Here is a 22,851-nt window from a genome sequence, read left to right on the forward strand (position 1 = left end):
TTTCTTTCAGTGTAACGTTGCTGAGGTCCATACATGTTGTAGCATGAATCAGTACTTCCTTCTTTTCTGTTGCCTAAAGATATTCCATTTTTTATTCTTTCACAAATGGAAGGACATTTGGATTGTTCCAGTTTTCAGTTATTATGAATAATGATGCAGTGAATGTAGATGTGTAAATCTTTGATGGGCATATTTTCATTTATCTTGGGAAGTTTCCTAACTGTAGAACTGGTGGGTGGTAAGAAAGTCTATTTTTAACATTTTAAGAAACTTTCAAATTATTTTCCAAAGTGATTGTACATACTGTCAATGGATGAGGGTTCCAGTGTCTCTACATCCTGGTATTGTCACTTTTTATGCTTATAGCCATTCTGATTAATTTAATTTATATTTCCATAATAACTAATGACAATGAACATCTTTTCATGCGCTTACCAGCATGGTGTTATCTCTTAGGTAAAATGTCTATTCAGATATTTTGCCCACTCTTTAATTGGGTTGTTTGTCTTATTGAGTTGTTAGAGTTCTTTAAATATTCTAAATACAAGTCCTTTATTAGCTGTATGGTTTGTAGATTTTTTCTCCCAGTCTGTGACTTCTAAAAATAATTTGTCTTAAGGATGCCTTTTGATTTTGATAAAATCTGCTTAGCATCATGTCTAACAAATCTTTGCCTAAACCACAGTCACAAATATTTTCTCCTAGAAGTTTTGTAGTTTTCACTCATATTTAGTTCTGTGGTCCACTTGGAGTTAATATTGTATCTAGTGTGAGATAAGGGTTTAAATGAGCTCTCTCTCCTTTGTTTTGGTTTGGTTTGGGTTTGGGTTTTTGTTTTTTGGTTGGTGTTTTTTGTTTTTTGTTTTTTGTTTTTTGTTTTTTCTTTTGCATGTTGATAGCCAGTTTTCCCAACACCAATTGTTGAAAAGATCATCCCTTTCCCACTAAATTGCATAGGTACCTTTGTGGAAAACCAATTCATCATAAATATAAAGATTTCTTTCTGGGTTCTCAGTTATTTTCCATTGTCTGTAAGTCTGCCCTTCTGTCATACCACATTATCATGATTATTATGGTTTTATAGTAAGATCTGAATTCTGCTAGTATCAGTCCTTTAGTTTGTTGTTCTTTTTCAGAATTGTTTTGTCTGTTACATTCTTTGCAGTGTAATAGACAAAATACCTGCAAAAATACCTGCCATGATTTTAAAAGGGATTGAATTAAATCTATAAATCAATTTAGGATGAATAGCCTTCTTAACCATATTGAGGTTTCCAGTATGAATATGAAAGGGCCTAACTACATGTAGCATGCTATCCCATAAATGCTTGCTGAGTTTAATTGAGTTAATATTGATATGGTACCTATGTTGAGTAAAGGCTCCAGAATGACGACTTTTACATTTTATTAATTGATTCACTTATTTTATGTTAAATAAACATTTATGGAGCATCACCTTTATGCAAAGTACCATCATGTTGGGAAAATAAGTGAATTGGGTTTTTTCCCAACCCTTTTTGAAGTGAGTAAGTAAATGCCCTCATTTTGAAGGATCTTTTAGTTTGATAGGGAAGGTAATATACATATGTAAGTAATTATAATTCATGGCAAGAAATGATAATGAGCCACAAAAAAGCCTGAGAATTTAAAGATTTGGCCAGACCACATGTCCACAGAAGAAACACTGACAAGAAGTTGTTTGGTTAAGAGGGTTGGAGGTTATAGCTTTTTTTTTTTTTTTTTTTTAATCTCAGGATGATCAGTGCTAGTTTGTTATTAAAGGTGATCTGTCATGGGTCTTTTCTGTGAAGTCTTGCTTTCTTTGAAGTATAAGGAAGTTAAATTCAAGGCCTGTTAGCAATTGAGATTACATTGTGTGCAGTAACTGCCCTCCCTCATTAGTAAGTGACTTCAGGGCCTTTATGCCTTTCTTGTAACCACCATCTAGTATTATAAAGGTGGTTGTCTGACAAGCACCATGTTTCTAAATTAGCACACATTATTTGATTACCTAATACAGAATTAACTTCATAATCTTCCTAATTTGACTTGACCGTGAGATATTTGATTTTCAAGGAAAGAAAGTAGTAAGTTTAATTATTTCATATACTTGGTGAGGAGGTAGCCTGGTATAGTTCGAACATGTACAGTTTACTAGCTGTATGATTTAGGGGGCATTGCTTAATTTCTTCTCACACTTAGAAGTTCCTAATTCTCTCAGACTCTGTTTTCTTGTCTGTAAAAGAGGGAAACAAATATATTCTACCTCATTGGGTTGTTGGGGGAATTAAATGAGATGGTGAATGCAAAGTACTTAGCAATAGCACCTGGCGTGTGTAAAACAGTCAAGGGGTGTTCATTATTGCAACGATGATATTTTCAGATATTCAGAGAACTACAGTGAAATAGCAGGCTTCTGATAAGTACCATGCTTCCATTTTGTAGGAGGACAAACAGCACACACGGTGGATAGGGAGCCGGTAGAACTCACCCTGCATGTTTAATTAACTGCAGTTCTAGGAGATGTTCAACAACCAGATAACAAATGCAGTGTTTCTGAAGGAACATAGCTTTAATCTGGTACATTTTTACATGGTTAGCTTTTCTCAAAGAAAAAATATGTTTAAAAATATTTCCATAGAACATTAAAATTCCCTTGGCAAATCAGTTATCGAGTGATCCTCTTTTCCTGTATTTTCTACCTAAAACACTGCTTTTGTTTACACCAAAGTTAAATATATTCCACTTTCCTGCAGGGTACAATTTGGAAACGGTGACTGAAATAAACAGCATTTTAGCTGTCTGCTTTCACAGTACCTAGTATGTTGAAATATGATGTTAGTCTCCTGAGTAATTTAAAAATCAGTGTTGAAGATAACAAACCATATCAAAATGTTGAATTCCTTTTTCACTGGCTGCATATTTTTTTGCCCATTTCACTGTGTTCTTAGAAGAGTTCATTCACATCAGTTGGTGTGATTTGGTTCAGTCGGTTCAGTTGGTGATACTGGTTCCTGGTCAAGGTATTTATCGAGTCCAGTATTATTATATCTGTGGACACATCCAGAAATGGGGCCATTTAGACATGCCGAAGGCAAATGCATATTTGATCACACATAAAGTAAATGATACACATATTCAGAAGAAGGAAATAGGAAAAACGTTTTTAAATTTCAAAATTGGTTGCAAAATTTAATACTTTAACAGTAACAACATATAAATATATTTATTACTGTTAAAATTTAAATAGCTGCCATTTATTGAATGCTTGGCTGTACCAGACCTTAGTTGTTATATGCTTTATATTCATTAGGCATCTTATTTTAAACCAAAGTATGTGAAGCTGTTAGAGACAAACATGTATGGGAAGTATTATCGTGTAATTTCATATTATTTTATGTTATTCTCACAACAGTTATATGAGGCTATTTTCATCTCACAGATACGATAATGACAGCCACAATAAATAGCATTTAGATGGCTTCCTACAACTCAGGCACTGTTCTGAGCACTTTGCATTAATGAATGGAATACTCCCAACGACCCACTAAGGTATACGTACTCTTCAAACTGCCATCTTAGGGAGGGCCCCAGTGATAAGAAATGGCCCAGCTGGGACTGCAGTCCTGGCAGTCTGGCTCCAGAGCCTGTGTTTTTAACTGCCGAGCCCTACGGCCTGGCCTCTCATACACAAGAGAATATGAGGATTTAGTAAGATGAAGGAATTCCCCCCAGGTCATGCAGCTAGGAGGTAATAGACCCAGGAATTCTAAGCCAGCCTCTTTTACCCAAGAATTTTGCTCTTAACCCTCACACCAACAATACTTCCCATAAATGTTTATTTCTGAGAACCTCGTGTATTTTTACTTAAACTAAGATGCCCGGTGAATGAAACAAGGAAGAATCAAGAGTTACATAGATACGCGAGTGTTCATTTGAGTAAATGTTGTCTTTATTAAGACATAGGCTGATGCCATTTTTTTCTAGGTTCCTGTCCAAGTTACCCAACAAGTCATCATTATCTGTGATTGTGCCCTCAGGTTGGTCTCAGGGTCTAGGCCTGTGCTTCTGGGAGAGGCACGTTGCCATGAAGGCTTCCGGATATTTCAGTTAACTAATGGACCTTAGGGCCATATACAAGATAGGTATGTGAACAGTGTCCTCACCCAAGTATTGATATCTTTGAGTATCCAGAGTCTAAGTCTCAGTGTTTCCTCTAATTACCATAAAGTGCTGGATTTACTATTTCCAAGATATATTGTCTTCACTAATTTGTTCTATATAGAATAATAGGGATACACTCTTGTGATCAGAAACACGTAAGTACCTGGCATAGTATACAATATATTGAGAGATTGTAATGTAAATATTATGACTTAGGCATTGGATTTTAAAATGAGCAGGTGCTTTTGTTTTTAGAACTCTTCAAATAAGAATAAAAGCTTTATAATTTAGAAAATCTTTTGGATCGATGACTAAATGGATTTTTATTTCAGGTTCTGGATTACCAAGATTAATGTGTAATTACAAAAGTTATTTTTAAGAGGTATGCTGTTAGGTGATATTATTTTAAAATTGTATTTTGATTATTGTGACCCCGTGCAAAGATCAATACCGAGTTTACCCTGAGAGGTGCTGAGTTGCTTTTTGGTGTTTTTTTTTTAAATTTTATTTTATTTATTTTTTCAGTGTTCTGAGATTCATTGTTTGTGCATGGAAAGGGGAAGGGTGTTGGGGGAAGTTGGAGGGGAAGATGAACCATGAGAGACTGTGGACTTTGAGAAACAAACTGAGGGTTTTGGAGGTGAGGGGGCTGGGGGATTGGGTGAGCCTGGTGGTAGGTATTAAGGAGGGCACATATTGCATGAAGCACTAGGTGTTGAGTTTCTTATATATTTTTATTTTCTCTCTTTTCTTTTTGAGTATAAGCTGTATTTTTTTACAATACTGGACAGAAACAGTTAAATTCTACTTTGTGGGAAGTCATGAGTATTAAGCATGATGTATGTGGGAGATAAGACATACCAAAGATTTGAGGTGATCAAAATGTGAAGCCTTGAAGGCTCCTTCTGAAGTTCTACATGTGTTCCATATAATACATTTTTAAAAACTATATTCTTTCTACTTCTCATTGCTTTCCTTTACCTCTCCTCTTCATTACAATTTTTAATTTTATTACCACTTTTGGTAGTCACATGCAATCACATCAGACCTAGCTGATTATCAGTTTTGCAAAAATATAAGGAACATCATAACTGTGTTTACCATTTGCTAGAAATTAATTTATATCTGGGCAAATAGGAAAACAAAGTAACCATCTGGAAAGATCCCCAGGTGTAAAAGTTGGAAAACTTGGATACATTGTGGACTCCACCACTCTTTACCAGGGCAAAGTCACCTGACCTCTTTGAACTTCTATTCTTTGTCTGTAGAATGGGATTGGTAGGGTCACCCATGTATATTCCCATGTTATCGAGAGGACCAAGTACAACACAATGTACAACTCTCTGGAAGATGTCAAGGGCTATAAAAACTGATAGAAAAGATTTGGTGTTTTGTCTTTAGTCTGAGTAGTGAGATAAAGATACTTTTGTCTGTGTATGTGACCATTCAGAAACCGGAAATGGTACATTTGTGTGCAACTCAACATACAGTATTTTTAGTGAGAAATTGTTTATTGTTGTTCATGGGTAATTGTTTAATGACTCAGCAATGAGGGGGATAGGAAACATTCCACGACATGTTATGTGCTTTTCTGCAAGATCTATAGATTAAAATATTTCCCAATCCGGAAATCTTTTGCTCTTCTAGCATTCTAGATCTGCACCCAATTTTGAAATTCAGGAAATGGACACAAACCACTCTGAGAGGTGTAGTGCTAAGGAGAATGAACTCTGAGCCAGCCTACCTGGGTCTGAATTCCAGGTCTCAATTTACCAGCAAGAATACCAGCTAGGTAATCTTGAGCAAGTTACTTAACCTCTCTAGTCTCAATTTCTCATTTATAAAACTTGACAAGATTGTGGTGAAGATTAAAACATTTAGATCATTGCCTATCACATAAATGCAAGATAAATTATTTCTTCTTTTCCTTCTTGTTCTTCTTCTTGTTCTTGTTCTTCTTCTTGTTCTTCTTTTTGTTCTTCTCCTTCTTCTTCTTCTTCTTCTTCTTCTTCTTCTTCTTCTTCTTCTTCTTCTTCTTGTTCTTCTTGTTCTTCTTCTTGTTCTTCTTCTTCTTCTTGTTCTTCTTATTGTTCTTGTTCTTGTTCTTCTTCTTGTTCTTGTTCTTGTTCTTCTTCTTGTTCTTGTTCTTGTTCTTCTTCTTGTTCTTGTTCTTCTTCTTGTTCTTCTTCTTGTTCTTGTTCTTCTTCTTCTTCAGGGTCCCTTGTTTTATCCTTTTCCCAGACCCCAATACCTATAGCTATCTCTGTAATATACACAGGGACACTTCTGCAGTGTGATTAATAAGGACATGAGCAGCTAAGTAAGTCAAGAAGATGAGATCTTCAGGCCCATCATCCTTCATTTGTACTTATGAAGAAACTTGGGCAGAGGGAAGTGAGATATGAGCCAGACTGGAATTCAGGCTTCTGATTTCAGCCAGGTGCTTTCCCATCTGTACAGAGTCTCTTACATGAAAAAAAAGTCATGGAAGAGGCGATTTAGACCAAAGCGATGTGTGAAATGTTTAAGGTTGTTTATTTCATATTAAAGATATACTTCCAGTATTGCATTATATATACCTATGCTAACAAAATATAACCCAACATCCTAGAACATGGCTTTTTTTTTTTACTTTGTTATCTTTTATACCTGAATCCCCTGAAAGTATATCTCAGAAAAGAGGTAGTTGCTATTTATTTTGGGTCATCTAATCTTTTACAGACAAGTTTTTAACTCAACTGCTTTTATCTCTAACAACAAAATAATAGTTGGGGAAGACATACTAGTCTGATGTGACCTCAGTAAATGAATTTGGGTTTATAAAAGTTGATGAAATTAATAGACATAAGCAAGGAAGGAGGTAACTGAGACATTTAACATTAGTTTGAGTAATAACTCTCTTAACGTGATCTCTCATTATAAGTATTGGGTTTTTAAAGATTATTGTAAAAGTTATGCAGTATTGGAAGATCCCAAACATAGATCTACAGAATGAATGAAAAACAACCATGCCAATGTTAAATAACGATTCTTTTGGCTTAAATAAAAATTTTAGTGTCTGTTTCATGTGTCATAGGAATATTTGAATTTAAGAGTACTATCTATTATTTGGAAAACCTCGAGAATTTCATTGGAAGTGCCCCCATTTGAGGGGGAAATTAACATTATTTTAATCAAATAGTTGAGTTTTATATTCATTTTAGCAGAAGAGCAACAGAGTTCGTTATGTGCACATTTCTCTGCGTGGGTTATTTGGATCTTTCCTCCCAAAATTTCCTCTGCTAACCAGCTCACTCTTAGAAGCATCTTTTCTCCAGTCTTGGGTTTGTAACAGAAAATGTAAAAATTTTTAACGAAATTTTAGATAATAATAAAGAGGTTTAAAAAAAATTGGCCAGCAAGTTAGGGAAGAATCACCTCAAAGTAGGTTAAAAGAAGTAATTATTGGTTTAATTGCATTGTTTTATCTGCTCCCAGCTTTCCCACATTAGCATGGACAGCCCAGGAGTTGAGACTGGATTTGTTCTATAGCTGCTAGAAAATGGTTACTTGAATTTCATACAGACTCTAGGCTCTCAAGTAATTCACTTAATTTATAAAGCAATATCCCTTGCCACTGACAATCTTAGAAGAAAATCTCTAAGGGCCTACACTTACCAACAAAGAATTTTTGGAACTTTAATATAAGGCCCTGCACGGGTTGCTGAGAATCCTGAGCCTTCCCCCTTTCTTGTCTTGTACGGCTCAGAATGATGGCACAAGCCAGGTACTAGCCTTACACATCCCAGCTGTAGGCCACACCATCAGTATCTGTCGGCTCAGTTAAACCCACAGGCGCATGCCGTTTGAACTGTCCCCAGGTAACTGCTGAGGGGTATAAGGATTTTCCTGTCTTCTCTGGTATCTTCTTGAGTTTGGAGGGAGTTACAACTATCCGGTGGTAACTGCTATTTTCGAAGAGAAAGAAGCTCGGCAATGGGGTAAAATTTTACCTGTTGATTCCTTCTGGATCATTTGTGGAACAAAAATTTCAAGTTTCTTCCTGCTAAGGACTGCCGGTTCTGTTTAATCTTCAGGAGAATGCGGTTGTGTCCCTTTAGGGCATTTTTGCATCCTTCTGTGCAGGGCTCAGGCATGTCTGTATAGGGAAAGAATGGGGATGGGACCGCTGGTCCGCTGCTGAAGGAATCCATCCTCTCCATCAGCTCTCCTCCTACGCTAGCCCAAGGAGCATTCTGCATCCATGGGGTTGTGCTCTTGGCTTACCGTCTTGCTCGCTCCATTGTCTTCCTATGAACCCAGCTTGAAGCAATTATGAATACATGTCTTGAACAGAAAAGAAAGAAGCAGTATATAAACCAGATTTACAAGTCATTTAAGAAGTGCACAAAATGCCGTGGATAAGCCTAGTCATGGAATTTGTGTTAGGGCACTGTTAAACCAGACTTAATGGAACAAATTTTCTTCTAGTCTTTTTTTCCCTCAATATTGCTAATATTTTTATTTGGAAAAAAATAAATACAGAAAAATCCAGAAAATAATATAATATATTCATTTACCTGCCTCTCAAAATTCACAAATTTTAATGTTATCATTTTGCTTCGGATATTTTTGAAATAAAGTAAAATGTTACGGATAAAGTTGATGTTTCCTTAGAAATATCCCCTTGGTTCCCTTCCTTTATCATCCTCCTTAGAGGTAACCATTATCATGAATTTGTTGTGTATCCTTCCAGTCCATGATTTTATGCTTTTTTGATATATGTGTCATATATGAATCCTTAATATTGATTTGTGCATGTTTTAAAATTTGTAAAAGTGGAATCATATACAAACATTATTCTGTTTTTCCTCTTTCTGTCACTTGACATTATAATGGATGAGTGTAATTTGTTTAGGTATATTGTGATTGTTAATGTATTTGGACTTTTTCTAAGGACTTATTTTGTGGTTTTTATTTATTATTTGTTCTTTTCTTTCCTTACTTTTTTTTTGTTAAATTTTGCTTTATTCCACTCCTCCTGATTTGGAAGTTTATAGATCCTGTTCCTTATGTTAAAAAATTTAAGGGCTATCTTTAAATTTTATTTTAACAAAGTCTAAAATGATTCTGTGTCTGTATCATCCTCCAGAACAAAACCAGGATTCTAGCATGCTGTAACTTCTCATCTATTCATTCTGCTCTCATTTTTTGTGGTTATTATGGTCTAGAATTATGCTGTCCAGTATGCTAGCCACTAGCTACATGAGGCAGTTAAGTATTCTTTAAAAAAGAGAATGAGCTGAATTTTTTAAATTTCAATTTTAATTGATTTAAATTAAAAAAACCTATGTTAGATTAAGTTATTGAAAAAATTTAAATATGTTTGGAACAACCTGGATATGTGAAACTACTATAAATTTTATGAACTCTTAAATATAGATCAGGTAGTCTGGTGAAAACCTAGCATTTGAGTGGAGATGTGCTTATGTAAAGTGTAAAGTACATGCTGTATTTTGAAGATTTAGTATCAGAAAGCTTTGTAAAATAATACTTCACTAATAATTTATAAATTGATAACACATTGAAATGATACAATTTTAGATAGATTCAGTTTAATAAAATATTAAAATTAATTTCATCTATTTTTTCTTTTTTAATGTGGCTATTAGAAATGCTGGAATTACATGCTGTATTTCTATAGGACAGCACTGGTCTAGGATTTCTGTTGAAACTCTTAAACACAAAAAAATAGGTGTTATTATCTACAAGTAATAGTTAACTAGATTTACGAGTATTTCATACATTACTTCATATATACTTTGCTTCCATCTGAATTCATTTTTCTAATTGCTAAATTTGATCGATTAGTAACAGGTCCTTATTAAAAGGAAGGCTCTGTTGATAGTTAACTCTCTTAAGTATTTGTATTCTGAGATATCTGTATTTTTCCTTCATTCTTAAATGATAGCTGATTCTAGGTTGACAGTTATCCTCAACTACTTGAACATTACTCCATATTTCTTGCATTTGTAGTTGCTGGTGAGAAGTAATTCTTTGTAGATAATCCATCTTTTAATTGATAATTTCTAAGATTTTTTTCTCACTTTACTGTAGTTTTACTACATCATGTTTCATTGTATTCATTTGTCTTGTTTCCAGTTTGTTCCTTGGCATAAGCTTTTTTTTTTTTTTTAAATTAAATTTTTTATTTATTTTCAGCATAACAGTATTCATTGTTTTTTCACCACACCCAGTGCTCCATGCAATCTGTGCCCTCCCTAATACCCACCACCTGGTTCCCCCAACCTCCCACCCCACCCCTTCAAAACCCTCAGGTTGTTTTTCAGAGTCCATAGTCTCTCATGGTTCACCTCCCCTTCCAATTTCCCTCAACTCCCTTCTCCTCTCCATCTACCCTTGTCCTCTATGTTATTTGTTATGCTCCACCAATAAGTGAAACCATATGATACTTGACTTTCTCTGTTTGACTTATTTCACTCAGCATAATCTCTTCCAGTCCTGTCCATGTTGCTACAAAAGTTGGGTATTCGTCCTTTCTGATGGAGGCATAATACTCCATAGTGTATATGGACCACATCTTCCTTATCCATTCATCCGTTGAAGGGCATCTTGGTTCTTTCCACAGTTTGGCGACCGTGGCCATTGCTGCTATAAACATTGGGGTACAGATGGCCCTTCTTTTCACTACATCTGTATCTTTGGGGTAAATACCCAGCAGTGCAATTGCAGGGTCATAGAGAAGATCTATTTTTAATTTCCTGAGGAATCTCCACACTGTTCTCCAAAGTGGCTGCACCAGTTTGCATTCCCACCAACAGTGTAAGAGGGTTCCCCTTTCTCCACATCCTCTCCAACACACGTTGTTTCCTGTCTTGCTAATTTTGGCCATTCTAACTGGTGTAAGGTGGTATCTCAATGTGGTTTTGATTTGAATCTCCCTGATGGCTAGTGATGATGAACATTTTTTCATGTGTCTGGTAGCCATTTGTATGTCTTCATTGGAGAAGTGTCTGTTCATATCTTCTGCCCATTTTTTAATATGATTATCTGTTTTGTGTGTGTTGAGTTTGAGGAGTTCTTTAGAGATCCTGGATATCAATCTTTTATCTGTACTGTCCTTTGCAAATATCTTCTCCCATTCCGTGGGTTGCCTCTTTGTTTTGATGACTGTTTCTTTTGCTATGCAGAAGCTTTTGATCTTGATGAAGTCCCAAAAGTTCATCTTTGCCTTTGTTTCCTTTTCCTTTGGAGACATATCTTGAAAGAAGTTGCTGTGGCTGATATCAAAGAGGTTACTCCCTATGTTCTCCTCGAGGATTCTGATGGATTCCTGTCTCACGTTGAGGTCTTTTATCCATTTCGAGTTTATCTTTGTGTACGGTGTAAGAGAATGGTCAAGTTTCATTCTTCTACATATAGCTGCCCTCAACTCTATGGTCAAATAATCTTTGACAAAACAGGAAAAAATATCCAGTGGAAAAAAGACAGTCTCTTCAATAAATGGTGCTGGGAAAACTGGCATAAGCTTTTGATCTGGAGACTCATGACTTCAATTTGGGAAAATTCTCAGCCACCGTGTCTTTGCCTTCCTACTAGTACGTCTGTTCCTGGCTTCTGAAATGTCTGTTAGGTATATGTGGAGTTTCTCAATTAACCACCGTGTCCGCTAACCTCTCTTGCGTAGTGTTCATGCCTTTGTTGCTCTCTGTTGCGCTCTGAGCTAATTCCTCCTCAGTCTATGACAATTTATTATTTCTTCTGTCCCTGGTCTAGAGCTTATGTTTTGAGGGTTATTTTCTTTTTTATTTGAGTGAGCCTACTTTTATTTTCAGAATTTGTGATTGAAAAAAATTCAGCTACCTGTTGATTTTTGCCAAAGTTCAGGCCTTCTTGGCTATTTCTCTGTACCCATCTGGTCACCAGGTGTTCAGTGATCCACCTTCCTGATGACTTGTCCTCAGATCAGCTCTCAGTGGTACTCTAAACTTCTAGAATCCCATCTGGCCACCATGTATGTCTGCCATTCCCTTCCTGGCTCTCAATTCACTACCTTGTACTCAGGTGCTGAAGTAACCTCAGATAGGTGAATGAGACCTTTTTGTTTGGCTGCGGTTCTCTACCCTCTTGACCATTCTGGATTCGAACCAGATTACCACAGACCTGCCCTATCCTGGGAAGTGAGATGAGAACCTTTCTGCATTGGAATTCCTCAGACTCACCTCATCTTTCCCATTAGCCCACTAGAAGGTTGAAGTACATCTGAGATCATCACTATACATCCCCCAGTCCCCATTTCCCCCTTTGTCTTTATTCCTCACAATCTCTTGGAACAAAACCTTTGGGCTTCTGTTTCAGTCCCTTCATACCATACCCTCCTTCCTGTCCCCAGACTCATGGCTAAGTGTTAAAGGTGGACAGGGTGTGTGATAAGACAGTCTGAAATGGTAATTCCATCTGAAATTACTCTGTGTTACCCTGTTCAACAAAAACAGATGACAAGGTTACAGGGAATCTGGATATGTTGACCTTTAAGGTTCTGTTGAATATAATTTGATATTTGATAATTTAAGGACTCACTAAGATTCTTATTTCATTGCATAACATCGGTATAACAATTCACCATCTACAAAATGCTCTACCATCTCTTAGTCTTTAGGATAATGCTTGGGAGCTTAATTCATTATTGTCTGTCATTCACGGACAAAGAAACTGAACCACTGATAAGTTACTGGCCCAGATCACAACTCCTAGGTAGAGAACCAGCATTCAAGCCCATGTCCTGATGGGCATTCATGCTAAAGTACCACACTGATCCCAGGGTAAAGATCATCTGGCTTGTTTCTGACTAAATTTGTTACGTGCTTGTTAACAGAAGGCCCTTGAGGAGAGATTGCCAGAGAAACCAGCTTTGCCTTGAGTTGTAGTTCTTCACATTTCCAGTCTTATATTCATTCATCTGAAGCCATTAACATTTTCACTTATACCTGTTTTTTTGTGTGTGTGGCGTTTTTCCAGGTTTCTCTTTTTTTTTCTTTTTTTGTTTTTTTCAGTTATTTGCATCTGACTTAGGTCAGTGTTTAGAAAGTAATCTCCCAGTCATATTGCTGTCACTAATGCACTTCAGAGAAAAATACTGAAAATTATGTCATTAACATCCATTTTTAACTTTTTTAACGTCAGTTAACATCAGAATAACTGTGTGCTACTTCTCTAAATGCCTACCAGTTACAGGTGGCCTAACAGGTGTGAATGAGAGCCCAGCACTTCTTTTTTTTTTCTTTTTTAAATTTTTATTTATTTTTTAAATTTCTTTTCAGTGTTCCAGAATTCAGTGTTTATGCACCACACCCAGTGCTTCATGCAATATGTGCCCTCCATAATACCCACCACCAGGCTCACCCAACCTTCCACCCTCCTGCTCCTCCAAGACCCTCAGATTGTTTTTCAGAGTCCACAGTCTCTCATGGTTCATCTCCCCCTCCAGTCAACAGAGGTTCTCATTTGTGGCCAGAAGGGTCGGGTTTGTAGCATGGAATAGAGCAAAGCCAAATGGTCCACGTACAGACTGTCTTCATATGCTCGCACTTTGTAAGATTTTACTGTCTCCAACTTGGCCGGCTGATATAGCAAGATCTGTGAATTAGAAATTCCTGTGCAAGAGAGTGGGGAACAGAAAAGAGAAGCTCTGTTTCCCTTCATGATAAAGAAGGTTTCAGGAAAGAGGGGAAAATGGTTGGTTCATTTGGGAAATAAAAACTCCGTGAGAAGCGCCTGGGTGTTGCAGTTGGTTAAGCGTGACTCTTGGTTTTGGCTCAGGTCATGATCTTGGGGTCCTGAGATTGAGTCTGGCAAAGGCAATGGGCTTCCCACTCAGCAGGGGGTCTGCTTCTCCCTCTCCCTCTGTCCCTTCCCCCTGCTCATGTTCCTTAGCTCTCTCTCTGTCTCTCAAATAAATAAATAAATCTTGAAAGAAAGAGAGAGAGAGAGAAAAAGGAAGAAAGGAAGGAAGGGAGGGAGGGAGGGAGGCAAAGCAGGAGGGAGGGAAGACTCCTAGGAGGGAGTGAGGACTCCAAGGAAGGAAGGAAGGAAGGGCTCGCTCCATGCACATGCATGCGAGGTTCCAGAGAGAGGTGAACTGACAGACTGTGGGTACCAGGCAGCCCTCAGGGAAAATTAAAGGTTTACTAGGTGGTCTGCCTTGAAAAAAATCTTTTGACTTTCTAAGCGACTTTATCTACTTCTGATCTGTGTTTTACATGTTATTTTATAATCTCAGTTTTTTTAATTTAGCATTATTTTATGTGGACTTTCTATGTATTCACACAGCCTAACTATTTTTGATCCCATGGAATTAATAATTACATAGTTTACTTAAATATTTCTCTTTATTTACTGATCATGTGAGTTGTTTCCAGTTACTCCATATTAGAAACAGCATAACTAAGACTGTAATTTTACAGCCTTTCTTTGAGTCCTGGTTCCAAAACTGGGATTACTGGATCATTATATAAGATTAGTCCTGTGTGTCTTTCTCAGATTGCCAGTTTGTTCTTTGAAAATATCATATTAATTTACAGTGTCACCAAGGCCCACCAAACAGTGGGTTTTATGATCTTTAAAATTTTTTCCTCATTTTAATAGATGAGGCATTACCGCATAGCTGTTTCATTTTGCTCAAGCCAAACATTATGCTAAATGTCAGTTTGCTCTTTGTATGTTTCCTCTTGGAAACTCTATTCATATTTTCTGCCCACCTGTGTCATAGAGATTGAATATTCACCTTCCACCTTTATATGTTTTAAAGTATGTGAAATAGTTCAATCTTCTAATTAGTTTCATCATTTTCATCTTACCTACTGCCTTTAGCCAATAAAAATATATTGGGATCTGCAGCATGTCGCTTAAATCCAAGAATATTTTTCCCACAGTTGTATGCACGGCTGTACGCACATAAAGGAGTCAGGTGTGAGCTGTCACCAGCGTGGGCAGGTGCTGTCCCAGGGGCTGGGTCAAAATCAGGAAACAAGTCAGCTGGGGTGGCAGGGCATTGGGCTGTCCTGCCAAGGCTGGGAGTTCGGTAGAGATGCTGGAGTTGATAATGGAAGAATAATAATCAAGACACATTTGTCAAGTCCTATCAAGAAGTGGGCTAGAAATCAAAGCGAGGCGAATATGGAACAAAAATATGCTTTTGTGCTCAGGCCGAGCTTTCTTAGCAGCCTCATCTTAGAGAAACAAAGCGACTGGAACGTGTGGTGGATTCCTGGCACCACTGCCTGTAGCCGCTGGGTCCCTATTCTTTAGTGATGGAATCATCAAAAATCAATGCAAATGGCTTAGGGTGAGTGCACATTAAAAACAGGGGTTCCTATCAGTTCTTGCACCATTCCGGTGCTAAAATTAGAGCAGTTATGCAGATAAATGCTGTGTGTGTTTTTGTGTGTGTGTGTGTGTGTGTATGTGTGTGTGTGTGTGTGTGTGTGTGTGTGTATAAAATGTCTCCTCTTATAAACTTACTTTTTCTCCACAAAATATCTGTTGACTTATGTGGTCCTGTGAATTGAAATAGCTATTTTTTTTTCCCAAATCTTTCTCAAATGTGTGCTTTCCCTTTTAAATACAATTCACTGAAATATTTTCTTTCTAGTCTCCGGAGAATACAGAGGGCAAGGATGGATCCAAAGTAACTAAACAGGAGGTAAGTGTATCCTTGACATCCTGTATTTATTTTAACTGGAATTTTTTAATATTGTTAGGATTGTCTACATCTGAATGCATACAATTCTGAGTAACGTTGTTGAGACTACATAAGCCAGAGATAAAAGGGTCACTGTGGAGTGTCTCTTGGCCTAGGTAAATTTCAGTTGAATACACTGATGAGGCATTTTCCACTTACTGTGTTGTTTATGTTTCTACCTGTTGGTTGTGCTATCTGTGAGAGTGGATACTGAGAATTCCTTCTGGGCAAAGAGTGAGATAATAGGTAAATTCATCAAGGAGAACAAAGTCTGCCTTTCACACCAAGGAAATGAAAGACTGTTGATTTAATAAATTCTCTTCTCCAGTGAGTGAACTATAAATTTCTTTTTTTGGTTCTGAATATTGGCCTAAAAGGAGTCATCTCTAAAGTAAAAAACTGTGAAAGACGCACAAGATGTCAAAATATTAAAGTTCTTTTTTAATCAAGAAAATTCTTAGAGCTTAGGATAATTAATTAGGTAACAATTCAAAGAAGCTCTGTATTAAAGTACAGAAACCTCCAAATAGCTAAATGGAGAGAGATGGTTGCATCCACGATATTATCATGAACTTCCAAAAGGAGATGGATGAAAAAGTGGCAGATTAGATGCTGACTCTGATGACAGCCATTCACTTTTGCACAGAGCTTTGCAGTGTGTAGAAAAACTGCAGCTTTTACCCTTGAGCTTATAAACTGAAAGGGATCATGTGAGAGACAAATCGTATCTGGTTAGATTCTTTGATTGGGTGATTCATACTGTGGTTTAATAATTCAGAGGAGTTTGTCATGATAGCAGAACCCCTCCACAAAATTTGTACAAGGAAATGTGTTCTGCCAAATGGAAAATCTTGAACAGAATCTATAATTAATTTAAAAGCAAAACAGGGGCGCTTGGATGGCTCAGTCGTTAAGCATCTCCTTTCGGCTCAGGTCATGATCCCAGGGTCCTGGGATCAAGCCCCACATCAGGCTCCCTGCTGGGCAGGAAGCCTTCTTCTCCCTCTCCCACTCCCTCTGCTTGTATTCCCTCTCTTGCTGCCTCTATTTATTTGACAGAGGACAAACTCCTCTGTCAAATAAATAAATAAATCTTTAAAAAATTGAAGCAAAACAAACAAATCTGCCTGTGGCCAAGGCCCCACCATCCATTTACCCAGCATTCAGTGTCTAACAGTTTGGGAGGTGAAGTTTGCGGTCCCATGTCGAGTTACTGAACAAACACTAGAATCAACCAAAAAATGATAAATGCATGGATTTCCTTGAAAATGGCAAAATGTAATTTGTAGGACAGTTGGCTAAGTGTAACAAATCTTAGTGTAATTTTTAGATTTGGACACAAAATGCATTTGGATTTTTCCTGAGGAACTGCTATTTAAATTGATCTGTCAGTCAGAAAACCTAGAAACCATTACACACAATAGATCTTGGATAGTGTAAACAGTCTTTCCGATCCTTCTACACAGCAATCAAGCTGGTTGGAATATATGTAAGAGATTTTTGCATATCCAGATAGCTGTCTTTTATGCGTATTATTTTAGCCTCAGAATTGTAATTGTGTTATTTATATGTTTTTTATATTATTATTTTTAATATTTTACTTTGTATTATTATATGTATTCTGTTATTGCTAGCAAAAATCGTTCCTAGAAAAAAACTCTTTCCCTGTCATTTAAGCCGAAACTGGATTAAAACTCAGGAATTGTCTTTAGGACATCAACACAATTGCTTGAAAAGTGAAAAGGTCAGTCAGTTAGCTGGTAGGGTAGGGTAAGAACTTTCAGACAGTATATTGATTGATTTTTTTTCCCCCCAGTGAATTGACTGAATTTTCTAGTTATGTCATTGAATATGCACAGGCTTGACTATAGGGAATAGATATCAGTTATGAAGAGGGATCCTCTTTTGAAAATCCTCTTCCGCTGCCATGATATTTCAAAGGCGTGGAGCAGAGTATAGTTTTTGGACAATAAGAGACCACAACAATTTGTTAAAAGCATTACACTTGGCAGTTTACAAAGCCCTTTCATGTTCATTATTTTATCTGATCAATTACAATAACCCTGAAATGAGGGCAGAGCACATTCATTCCTCAACAGAAATGTATCATGCACCTGTAATGTGCCAAGCACTGTTCTAGGCTCTGCAGATTTCACAGTGAGCAGAGGAGGCCAAAATCTCTTCCTTCATGGAGCTTCCATTTTAGTGGAAAGAAATAATGTCACTGGATATTTGCTAAGAGAAAAATAAAGCCAGGAAGGGGAATAATGAATATCAGAGAAATGCTGTGTTAGATAATAGGCATATATTATTATTTCCAGCTTTACTGGAGGAAACAAGGTCCTGAGAGAAATACATTATTTTCCACAGATGTCACAACTTGTGTATTGCAGAAACAGGAAAGATATTTGAGTCTCCTGATTCAGAATCCCCTGTCCTAATGCCACTTTTGTGGTAATCATAAATCTGGTTATCCAGTGCCATTTTTCTGTCTTCATTCCCCAGCCAAGGCTCCGATAGCCATCTTTCTCTGCTTCCCAGTTTTGCAAAAAGCTAATTTCTACTTGGCTCCTCATTTGTCTTTGGAAATTAAAAGCAACTTGACTTCTGGCTTTTGTCTTCGAGTACACATGGTCTCTGACTTGTGATGGTTTGACTTAAAATTTTTTGGCTTTGCTGTGGTGCAAAAGCAATACTCAGTCAGTAGAAACCATGCTTTTTCCCAAGCTAGCTATGTGTGATATGATACTCCCCTGTGATGCTGGGCAGTGGCCGTGACCTCCCAGTCAGCCCTATGATCATGAGCGTAAACAACCGATACATGTACAACCCTTCTATACCCAGACAACCATCCTGGTTTTCACTTTCAGTGTAGTATTCAATAAATTACATGGGATATTCAACACTTTATTATAAACCAGTCTTTGTGTTAGATAACTTTGCCCAACTGTGGGGTAGTATACATGTTCTGGGCTATTTAAGGGAGGCTCGGCTAAGCTATGATGTTTGGTAGGTTGGGTATAAAAAATGCATTCTCAGCTTATGATATTTTCAACTTATGATGGGTTTATGAGGATATAACTCCATTGGAAGTTGAAGAAGATCTGTACATGGTCAAGCTAAGGAGCATTAAGAAATCTTATAAAAATAAACAGACTTCTAAATCCCGTTGGAATGGCCCATACGTTTCAAGCAGTATTCAGCAAAGTCCAATGGTTCTACTTGAATCCAGCTACCCCAGTGAACTTTGTCATAGTGAAATTAGACTTCCATGTTCTTTTGCAACCAAGATGCTAAAGTAAAAGACTCTGTCTCTTTTGGAGTAGCCTTCACCAGGATTTGCTCCAACCCAGGGAACGATCACTTAATCAAATGCTTATTGAAGACTTTCATTGTGCCCAGCACCTATACACCGCAGTGACAAACCCTTCCATTTCTTGTTTCTGTAATTCTTGGGGACATGTCATTCTTAAAATCTTCTTTCCTCCTCTGAGAACCACCCTTTGGCCACTTTTCCTGAGGATTCACAGTCAACAAATTGAGAAAAATTCTTCCTGTCTTTTTTTTTCCTGTCCTGCCCAATGGTCCGAGCCTCAAATGAATACTTAAAATTCTAGTTCTTTAAGGAGGAAAGAATAGCAGTCTCATCCCTTTTATAGCCAATAAATACGGCCCATTCGTTTATAGATTTTGAGGCTGTGCAAGCTGGTGGAACTTTCTAGGAAGGTGAACACACTTGCATGCATAACCATGCCGCTGCCTGAGTGAAAGGTTCGTCTCAGCCTCCACTGTTTGCAGTGAAAAAGAAAATCTCTTATGATGGTTACTGGAAAGGAAAATTCAAGAAAAGTCCTTTTTTTATAGCATAGAAAGAAGAGCTGGTAAATTTTAGACAGAAAATCATAAAATGATTTTACAGTTAAAGATGTGCTTTTTAGAGACGGTGGTTTAGACAGCCTGGAGAGGCAGATCTTGTTTTTGCATTAATTTCCTGGGCTTTTTATTTTGAAACTCTTATACTGGGCCTGAATTATAAAAAGATAGGGAGTCCTTTGGACCAGAACAGCTTTGGGGCCCTGTAGAATAGTGCTTGCTTGGGGTTGGAATATCTCTGGAAATCCCAAAGGGCTCTCTGATGTCTGCCTCTTCAGTATGCTCAGGGATTCACATGGAGAGGAAAGGAGCTACAGCACCAGAGTGGGGCAGTTTTTCACATGATTTGGCCTCACTTCTGTGAGATTTTACTCAGAACCACTACTTGATGGATAGGAAGGCAATACTAAGTAGTAGTTAGTATATTTGGCCTCTTTTCAGATCCCAACCTGGACAGTAAGTGAGCAGTGGCCTCAGCCTGGCTCCCCTCAAGTTCCCACTACTACATGTTTCTGGTGCTTATGCATTCTGTTCACCTCAGCATTTATTGAGGGCCCCTGCTAAGCACTGGAGCTACAGAAATGCCGGAGGGGTACAGACGTGAGACAGATGAGGCGAACAGTGAGGTAAGGCTGAGGAGGTACACATACGTTGACACAGCTAGAGAGGGAGTCAGATAAGGTCCCTTCATCCCTCTTGAACATAAAGGCTGCCATTTTTTCTCTCAGAGTGTCTCCTTCTGAGCCCTCTTCTGCCAGCTGTGCGTCACTGGGGAGAGGGGGGGCCAGCTCTTGAGGTCATGCAGAAGCATCTGTGCTGAGTTCTGTTTCGTAATTAGTGGATGCTCGGAGAGCATTTTGAAGAAGTACGAGTTACTTGCTGCCTGGTTTAACTGCAACTGTTGTCTTTCGTTTGGTGATACTCAGTTCATTGCAGTTAACCCTCCTGAGAAAGGCTTCATGGGATTTGGGTCCTGGTTCCCTGTGACTCATGGGTGCATTGTCATGAATGCACCCCTGGTAACCCAGCAGATATCTTGCTGTTTTCCTCCTTAGCATGTGACACAGGTGCTCCTCCCATGCTAAGCGTCGAGCTGTACATCCCCTTACCCCATGCAGGGAGTATATCATGGCTGCCTTCACCGGCGCCGTCTCCTAGTCTCTGCACCTTCTGCTCTTAAGTCCAACTCTGATTTTTCCCTTGAGACCCCAGGGTTAAAATTATTCATGGAGGCTCTGGCCCTTCATTTCCTTCTGTAGTTTAAAGAAAGTTGAGTTTAGCCTCCTCTGGCTATTTTCAGGAAGAAAGTTCTTAGACGTGAAGATGGCAAGAAATATTTCTTCCAGTTTGACCTGACCAGCTGACCTGCACTGACCTAAGCACAGCTTCAAGAATTCCATAATTCCTTGCCATTGTGGCCTGGGTTCTTACTGACCATTTCTGCTGACCCCCTTAAAACAATTATTTGAAGCACGTAAGCTATTGTAATGAGGCAAAGTCTGCGTAAGGCAGCAAGAATTAGGGAAAAGATCAAGTTCATTTTTTCAGCACAGCCTTTTGAGAATCTACTATACGTTCGGTGGTACATACACTGCGTTCTGCCAGAGACAGAACAGTGAGTACAACAGACAAAAAGTATGGAGTATTTATTTCTGGAACACTTTTAAAGAAAGGCAGTTGTACTTTCAGCATGTGAAATCCCGTGGGGAGCCATCTTTTGCTGATGGTAAGGAGAATATCGGTTCTGTGTGCTTCTTTCTGAAATGCCTACAACAGTTTGGCTATTTTAAATTTTCTTTGCAGTCTCATTTGCTTAATTTGTACCGTCCTTGAAGAGAAAAAGATTTCCTGAAAAATGCCAGTCTCAACCCAGTTTTTCTAAATTTTCTAAACTTCCAAATTAAAAGAAAAGATTAATGAATTTGGGGGGCATCTGGGTGGCTCAGTCAGTTAAGCATGTGCCTTCAGCTCAGGTCATGATCTCGGGGTCCTGGGATGGAGCCTCACATCTGCTCAGCCGGGAGTCTGCTTCTCCTCCTCCCCCTGACCCTCCCCCCTGCTCATGATCTCACTCTCTCTCTCTCCCCCAAATGAAAAAATTTTTAAAAATCTTTATTAAAAAAAGACTAGTGGTCTTTTTACTCTGTCTAACTCTTTAATTAAACATACACATTTAGCAAATAAATAAATATAAATACCCGTTACAGGTAGAAGAAAGTCTTTCTTGTTAACTGCCTAAGATTTATCCTCATTCTCCTTTCAAGCATAGTAACAACTCCTATTTCTGTCTCTACACACTTGTATGTATCTTTTTTTGTATTAATATATAAGTTTTAGTTCTGTTTGTAAGAAACAAGAGTCAAACTGGAACTAGTTCTTAAATAGCTCCTCAGTGCTCCTGTTGCTCATTTTATCACAAAAGTAGATTATGGGTCGGAACCTAAATTAATCTTCCTTTCTTCTTCTTACCCACAACACCCTTAATTAGGAGAGGCCATTTCTTTGAACAGTGTGTCTACACATCTTTAAAAACTTCCTCTTGAGTATTATGGTACCCAGGGTGCTCAAAATATGTCTTACTGTGCTGACCAGGAGCCATACCATTATGGCTCTTTCTGGGCTTTTTCGACTGCAGCCCAGTAATGGGAGTCATACCATTATACTCTTCCAACAAAGTCAGATATCAGGAATGAATTTTTAAAAACCAAATTGGTTGGGTATAATAAGAATACATATTTTTTTCATTTCCTTTGTAGCCCACCAGACGGTCTGCCAGATTGTCAGCGGTGAGTACTCTGGAACCCCCTTGTTGTTACTTCTTATGAGTCCATATTCCCCCTCCATTCAGGACAAAGCAGCGGAAGGAAGATTAAGGTGTTACTTCCCTTGAGTTTTTTTATTTCCTTTTTGGAAATTACCTAGTCAGAATTTCTAGCAAACGTGACCAGTGTTGCCAAGCAGTTCACTTGAGCAGACAGGTCAGTGAAAAGTCACACGGCCAGCCCTATTACCAAGAATATAAAGCCCAGGAAGTTGTTGGATGTTGCTAGATCTCTGCAACAAAAGAAGCACGT

General features: G+C 37.9%; 1 protein-coding gene across 10 annotated transcripts in view; it reads left to right on the forward strand.

The window, feature by feature from the left end:
* Nucleotides 1-22,851, forward strand: part of HMGN3 (high mobility group nucleosomal binding domain 3) — a 32,515-nt gene that overhangs the window by 4,676 nt on the left and 4,988 nt on the right. For all 10 annotated transcript variants that reach the window (XR_013967002.1, XR_013967003.1, XR_013967004.1 and 7 more), the window contains exons 2-3: nt 15,815-15,865; nt 22,534-22,563. Coding sequence is in view for 7 of the 10 variants with exons in the window: in XM_080806383.1 (XP_080662509.1) it covers nt 15,815-15,865; nt 22,534-22,563 (81 nt within the window). In the remaining 3 variants the exon portion in view is untranslated. The remainder of the gene's footprint in view (nt 1-15,814; nt 15,866-22,533; nt 22,564-22,851) is intronic.

Source organism: Martes martes (assembly GCF_963455335.1).
Source record: "Martes martes genome assembly, chromosome: 6".
In the NCBI taxonomy this organism is placed as follows: Eukaryota; Metazoa; Chordata; class Mammalia; order Carnivora; family Mustelidae; genus Martes; species Martes martes.